Source organism: Olea europaea, unplaced genomic scaffold, assembly GCF_002742605.1.
Source record: "Olea europaea var. sylvestris unplaced genomic scaffold, O_europaea_v1 scaffold1337, whole genome shotgun sequence".
NCBI lineage: Eukaryota > Viridiplantae > Streptophyta > Magnoliopsida > Lamiales > Oleaceae > Olea > Olea europaea.
In genome coordinates, this window is record NW_019230856.1 from 141488 (window position 1) to 149307 (window position 7820).

Sequence of the window (7820 nt, forward strand, 5' to 3'; positions counted from 1 at the left end):
AAAGCACAGGCCGTTGAAGAATGCTCAGACCAAAAAAAAAAAAAAAGAAAGGGAGGGAGGGACCATTGTTTACAAGAATGGGCAATCTATATAAAATATGTTAGATAGCAATTATTCAAATAAAAAGAAAACAAAAAATTCAAGCAATGAATTCTAAGTTTACGAAAAATAAGACTTTTTCTATTGTAACCAAAATACATGTCACGGCTTACTGGTTGGACGCTAGCTAGGACATATCCTTTAAATGGTAAAAGTAACACAAATCATCATTCATGAAGATCAAGACCTGCCAACTCAACCACAGGGGCGGACCTACTTGAGTCCCAATAGGGTCGGTCCCCCCACTCGATTTTCAGATTTCAGTTTTTCTCCAAGTTCTTTTAGGTTTTCAAATTTTTTTCTTCCAGGTTTTTGGGTTTTGGCCTTAAGGTTTTTTGGTTTCGCCCCCACTTAACTTCCATCCTATGCCCATCCCTGACCACAAGTGGTATCCTAAAAGGCCGAGCTCACAACATCAAACCAACCAAGTGACTAATGCGAAGATCTAAGCAAAATAAAACTAGCATTCCGACCTCCATGCTAAGTTTAGAGGAAAGAAAGCTTGATCACTACGGAAACCAAACCACAACTATCACTTTTAGCCCATTTTTTAGCTCTATTTTTTTGAAACTCATTTTCAACCACACATTCTTTCTTAAAATAATTTCACACGTAAATCTGAAAAAAAAATACACATTTTTCAAAAACAAAAATCACTATTCCAAAACATATTTCCCCAAAAAATGAGTTCAAGCTTAGTTTGAGAGTACTGTGAATGGAAGGAAGAAAAGTTTGTAAAAGAAAAAAGGTGAAATAAATGGTGGGATGACATATATGACATGTGACACGAGAATCACTAAGCAGGGACCTCAGGAAAGAGGTTCTTTAATTTCGCAAATTTTAATTAGTGTCAAAATAGAATTCATTAGGTTTGCCAATTCCAAGTAGGTATGGCAAAATGTGAAACAACTTCAATATGTTGGAAAAATTGTAGACAACTGATACAGGGTACTTTTAAGAATGGCCAGGTCAAATGGTCACCTCACTATTTTAATTCAAAATTTTTGTCAATCTTCACAATAGCCTTTTCTAGGTTAAAAAACAAAAATAACCTAAAGTTGTTTATAAAATTACAATGACATAATTTTGTTTTAAAAGACAAATATATCTTTAAGTTACAAATTAAAAAATCAAACATTTTTCATTTCTTAATATTTAACTACTTTATTTAATTATTTTTTTAAAACACTTACTTCAATAAAAAAATTAATATTTAATTTAATTACTTCTTAAAATATTCACAAAACTTCAATAAAAAAAATTAATATTTAACTTAATTTATTCTTAAAATATTCAAAAAAATAAATAAAAATGAAATCGAAAAAGTCTTCCGAGCAATCCGGATCCGAACTCATGTGGTTTGTAACGGACCATGATCCGGACTCGGACCGTCTGGGTCCGGGGGGACTGGCCCGGAATTTTTATTTTTTTATTTAGAGAACAAAATTTGAATCTTATAATTTTTTTTAAAAAAATTCTAATCTAATTTGTTTCCCATAATTTATTTTTCATTTTTTTCTTCTTTTAATTTTTTTGCTCATTCATGTATGTATTTTTATTCCTTGAATTTAATTTATTTTTCATTAATTTAATTCAATTTATGTATTATTTAATTTTTATTTACTTTTTTTAATGTGCGAGGAAATAATTTTATTTCTTACGTACTAATACATTTAATTTGATTTGTTAAATTTTAAAATATAATAAATGTTGATAATTTCTTATAAATGTTTTTAACATGTATTATTTTTACAGAATGAAGTACCACCTAGACAATATCATGAGAGCTCATTTTGAGAAAAATTACGTTGTATCGGTATTGAAAGGACTCGATAAGGAACATATAGCCATATTCCGTCGATCATTCCTTTTGTCTTTCTATCCTTTGAAGGACATGCAATTTTTCGCCCAGATTATTAATTCCTTATTATTTTGGCTTCGAAAGCCAGTCGATGTCGATCAATCTTTGAATACAATTGTAACTAAATAATTAATTAAATAAACAAAATAATCAATGAAATATTTAAAGAAGAAATTAAATTAAATATTAATTTTTGATTTCAGTAAGTCTTTAAAATAAATAATTAAATAAAGTAATTATGATCTTGTCTGATTACGATTCTATGAGCAAATTAGAAGACTGTACTCAATTCAGTATAGGAACTCCCACCAAACTCATGTCTCTATCTGATTACGATCCTGTGAACAAAATTTGTGTGTAATAATGAGATCGCGGTGAGTAACAATTATCTCAAGAATAATGTTTACATGTGAAGGATTGATATGGTTTCGGCTTACTGGGAATTAGAACTAGTACATTTTCTAACTATTTTATGAAAGTAAAAGGTAGTATTGGTTATGTATATTGTTCATTTAATATTTAATTACTTTATTTAATCACTAATTTAAATAAAATTAATATTTATTTTAATTTCTTATTTAAATATTTTTTTAATTAATTGTCTTAATTAGCTATGTATATTATTTATTTATTGTTTAATTATTTATTTAATCTAGTTAATTTAAAAAAATTAATATTTAAATTAATTTCTTATTTAGATATTTCATTAATTAATTATCTTAATTGGTTATGTATATTATGCATTTAAAATTTAATTACTTTATTGAATTATTTATTTAAATAAAAGAATTAATATTTATTTTAATTCTTATTTAAATATTTCATTAATTAATTATCTTAATTAATTATGTATATTCTTTTCCCTTCTCTCTCTTTCCATCCGAGGGCAGCTTCCTATTGAGCCTAGAGATGACAATAAATCGAGCCGAGTCGACTCGGCTCTTTAACCCACAAACTCGACTCGGGCTCATAACGGGTCGGGCTCATGGCTCGTGAGAGGCGAGTCGAGCTTGGGCTCGGCTCGTTGCTCGATGGCGAGCTCTGCTGGGGCCACGAGGTCTTGAGGTCAAGAGTCACGAGTTATCGGGCCGAGTCGAGCCCACGAGTAGCTCGCGAGCTCGTGATTTTTTAAAAAAAAATTATATTTTTTGACGATGCTTGTGGGCTGGAGGCTCGGCTCGTGGGATTGAGCTCCCTACTTGGCTCGGGCTCGTCATTTGACAAGTCCGAGCAGCCCACGAGCCGGGTTTTAACGAGTCAAGGAGTCGCTCGGTCCGCTTGACATCCCTAGTTGAGCCCCGTTTGGCTCTCATTCTTTCCAAATTTTAATGGTTGAAATAGTATTTTTAGAAAAGTGCGTGATTGAAAAAAGTGAAAAAAAAATTAATTTGCGTGTAATATTATTTTTATAAAAGATTATAGGTTGAAAATAAAAGAGATAAAAAAAAAAATGGGGCCAAACGGGGCTAATTCACACTGTTGAGTTAGACACAGCACTTATTTCATCTTCCACGCTCTTTCGCTACAAGTATTATTGGCTATGCTCATTGCCTTGACCTTCCTGTACTTATTTCGGCCTCTGGATCAACCGGTTATTATTGGTAGATGTACGTTTTCTTTTCTTGGTTTTTCTCTAAATTTTCTTCAATTTCTTGAGAACCCCATGTTGGATTTTTATTTTTATTTTTTTACTATTTATTTTTTTGGACGCAAATGTGGATTGAGCAAAACGGGTCTGGTAGGATTTTCACGATTTGCTATTCGATTGCATGAAGGAAATAATTTCCAGTTTTCGCTTATAATTATTCCTTGGGTTACCTTTCTTATTTGATTTTTCGTTTTTAATTTGTTCAAAATTCCTTGGTTTCAGCTGTATAAGGGATTATTTATGACTTAAGAGGCTGTTTTAGTAAGAAAATTAGAATTTTTTTCGTTTTTTATTTCCCTATTTGGAACTGTCAATTTCTTATATACTAGTCAAAATTGAACGTGTATTGCACGTGAATTTGTAAGTGAGGTAAAGATAATATTTAACTATTAAGTGGTTAAATATATTTTCATAAATAAGTACACGTGAGTTTTATAAATCCCCCGACTAGGATTTAAAGTTAATATATTTAATCAAGCAATCATTATTGTAATAACTAGAAATTTGAGTGACTAATTTCAGTTATATTTGTGTGAATTACCTATTGCGGCTGTCAACTGCATGAATTTATTACATTTTGATCTTTTTCTTGACAATAAAAATTTGGTGGTTATCCGTAAAAGTTATGTTCTTTAATACTTTCCTTCCGTTCTTTACTCATTGTGCTTTCATGTGTGTTATCGAAAATTCGACTAAAGCAATCAAAAGAACAAATAAAATAAGTAGAAGAATAGAAAACAGTAGATGAAACGAGGTATGCCAAAACAAATCTTCTTAAGACAGATTTCGCCCCCCAATGAAGTACAAACGGGATTATGGACGTCTGTCTCCCAAGATACAACGTTCATTCCAAAGTCGATACTACACAATACCAATCTTGTCGGCCGAACTAATGGATGATCGTACTCGAATGGAATAACCACGAAAATATAAGAGAATTTTTAAAGCAGAATATGGAGAGAGAAGAATTTAGAAATCAATTGAATTCGAAATTGATTTTGTGTTTTTTTCTAAAACGAATCTGGGGGTCTCTATTTATAGAGATTGAAGTGTCTCATGGAACAGGTATGTGACATTTCAGGAACTAGTGCACCACTTGGTCTGATTCGTCTTAGCCATTAGATCGCACTATTTTCATGATCTGACGGCCCAGATTGAACCATGAAGTGAAGTGTCCATTCATCATGCCTATTCACCAATTTCTTAACAGTCACAGCCATGTGGATGCCACGCATACACCTAACTGCCACGTAGGACGAAGGGACGCGACCTACACACTTGCGCCACCTAGAATGCCAACTCACCGAACCTTGCGCTGCCACGTCATCGAACCACGAGTCCATTTTCGAAAACTATAAGGCTCCCCAACTCCTCGCGACGATACGTACGTGCTAAGTGCCAAGTGCGCCTCTAAAGCGCCCAATGCGTACTTTACGACGTGCGCGTGCCGAGACTGAGACCGAGTCTGGGGAGCGGAGCGAGTGGTGACTAGCTTTTGGCTAGCTAAAGTTAGTCAAGTGGTAGGTAACTTATTAAATTATATATTATTCACACAACCCACTATATAAACAAGACTATTTTCTTATAAACTTTCGATGTGGAATTCCTTTCTATATATAAAACACTTAAAATGAGCTTATCAACATATGGACCTATATTGGAGATTTTTCCAATTCACCCAAATTAATTGTAATGACCCACATCATTAAATATTACATTTAATGTTTTAACCCAATTAAATTCAATTAACTCCAACAATCTCCCACATGAATGGAAGAAGTCGACTCAAATCAAGGAAGACGGAAGAAGAGTACTATCTAAAAGATAACGAATCAAGATAGGTAGCTTTCGCTTTGAACCTTCTTTAGTAAGAATCTATCGAACTCACTTAGCTAATCAGTGAACGCAACGTTTTGAACTGTCAACTAAAGTTAGCCAAGTGGTAGATAACTTATTAAATTATATATTATTCACACAACCCACTATATAAACAAGACTATTTTCTTGTAAACTTTCAATGTGAAATTCATTTCCATATATAAAACACTTAAAATGTGTTTATCAACATATGGGCCTATATTGGAGACTTTTTCAATTCACCCAAATTATTTGTAATGACCCACATCATTAAATATTACATTTAATGTTTTAAATCCAAATTAATTGCAATGGCCCACAACATTAAATATTATATTTAATGTTTTAACCCAATTAAATTCAATTAATTCCAACAATGTGTAATGTATTGGTAGTGAAAACTTTTCCTTATATAAACCCATACAGCGAATTCATTTCAAAACTGCGAGTATCTCTCCATAGCAAAAGATAAAGATACTGGAAATTCTCCTTGAAGCTTTCTTCTTCTTCTTCTTTTTTCCAAAAGTTGGTAACGAAGAACTTGAATTTAAGTCACACTAAGAAAATAAGAAAATGAAATTAAAAACGATAATGAAGAAGAATAGTTCAATTAGGTCAATTTTCATTCATGCAGATGGTTTTGATATTTTCTTGATGATTATGGGATTCTTGGGAGCAGCTGGTGATGGAATTTCGATTCTGTTAATGAAGTATATCACCGCAAAGCTGATGAACAATTTTGGTGCTGAGAATGCCTCAATCGTTAACTATTTCACGGAAGTCGTCAATCAGGTCTCTCCCTCTCTTCTTCTCTGCAGAATGGTTATTCTTGAACAACGCTTAAGGCAACCTAGCAACCCAGCCCAATTTTGCAATTTCCATTCGTATCTCCCCAATCCCAAATGAACCCTTAAGCGATCGACGGCGAAACAAAGGCGAATCGAAGGCCAGCGTCTCCGCCATCTCTCCATCCCATCTTCATCCATCTCCTCGAAGGCGTTCGGTCATTTTTTTCCTCAAGTCGTTCAGTGTTTTTTCGTCATTCAAACCCGCCACCGGCCAACCACCGTCTTCTCCAGCGAAATCTGCAGCCAAAATTAGGTGAGTGTGATACATGATTTACATGGGTATGTTGAAGCTGTTATTGTGTGTGGATTTACATACACTGCCAAATTTTTGGATTTTTGAATTTCCATTTTCAATCCAAAATTTGAATTTTCAATTACAACCCACCGTCTTCTTGAATTTTGATTATATTTTACTATATGAACATTTTGATTATGAGTAATGTTTCTCTACTTTCTTATGATTTTATATATAATTCAAAAGTTGTATTTTTTTGGATAGTTATTAACCATTTTATCAGAATCTTAAATTGTTAAGAAATAGACCAATGCATTCATAAATCTAGCCTTCAACATTTAGACTGTGAATGTAATTATACACAAATGGGCTCAGGTTTCGGTTTAACCAGTCAACTAGTTTAAAGGTATTTTTCTTCATATTGAATAGTTGAAATGTTGTGGCTGTACCTTCTGATTTTTAGAGAAGTGGGGGATTTGCATTGATTTGACGAAAAGGAAGGATGAGGCATGACAGTGATGTAATAGAACAAGTTCATGGTACTTAAATCAGAAACGGTTTTGCAAATTCAGTGGATCAAACAAAAGTAGAATCTAATATTAAATGCTTGTTGATAGAATGATTTTATATAGAATGGTTATTCTAATTTACCGAAACAAATACAGTAAAACTGCAGAAAAGAAGAGAGGGAGAGAGACCTGATTGACGACTTCCGTGAAATAGTTAACGATTGAGGCATTCTCAGCACCAAAATTGTTCATCAGCTTTGCGGTGATATACATCATTAACGTAATCGAAATTCCATCACCAGCTGCTCCCAAGAATCCCATAATCATCAAGAAAATATCAAAACCATCTGCATGAATGAAAATTGACCTAATAGAACTATTCTTCTTCATTATCGTTTTTAATTTCATTTTCTTATTTTCTTACTGTGACTTAAATTCAAGTTCTTCGTTACCAACTTTTGGAAAGAAGAAGAAGAAGAAAGTTTCAAGGAGAATTTCCAGTATCTCTATCTTTTGCAATGGAGAGATACTCACAGTTTTGAAATGAATTCGCTCTATGGGTATATATAGAGAAAAGTTTTCACTACCAATACATTATTACACATGAAAGCACAATGAGTCAAGAATGGAACGAAAGTATTAAAGAACATAACTTTTATTGATAACCACCAAATTTTTATAGTCAAGAAAAAGATCACGCTTCTGCAAAGTTAAAGGTTTGTCTCATAGCCAATATATAATAAATTCATGAAGTTGACAACCG

At 32.7% G+C, this 7820-nt stretch overlaps 1 protein-coding gene across 1 annotated transcript; it reads right to left on the bottom strand.

The window, feature by feature from the left end:
* Positions 1-5932: 5932 nt before the first annotated feature.
* On the bottom strand, positions 5933-7557 carry LOC111375094 (ABC transporter B family member 15-like). Its single transcript, XM_022997881.1, has 2 exons — positions 7247-7557; positions 5933-6550 (listed from the first exon to the last, which is right to left on the bottom strand). The coding sequence occupies exons 1-2, from the start codon at positions 7463-7465 to the stop codon at positions 6509-6511; spliced, it is 261 nt and encodes an 86-aa protein (XP_022853649.1). The 5' UTR covers positions 7466-7557; the 3' UTR covers positions 5933-6508.
* Between the last annotated feature and the right edge of the window lie 263 nt (positions 7558-7820).

What these genes read in the sequence shown, in the direction of transcription:
- LOC111375094 (XM_022997881.1), bottom strand. Translation starts at nt 7,465, where the DNA reads ATGAAATTAAAAACGATAATGAAGAAGAATAGTTCTATTAGGTCAATT. An exon ending in TCACGGAAGTCGTCAATCAG is followed by an intron (nt 6,551 to 7,246) that starts GTCTCTCTCCCT and finishes TTTTGGCTGCAG; the next exon opens with ATTTCGCTGGAGAAGACGGT.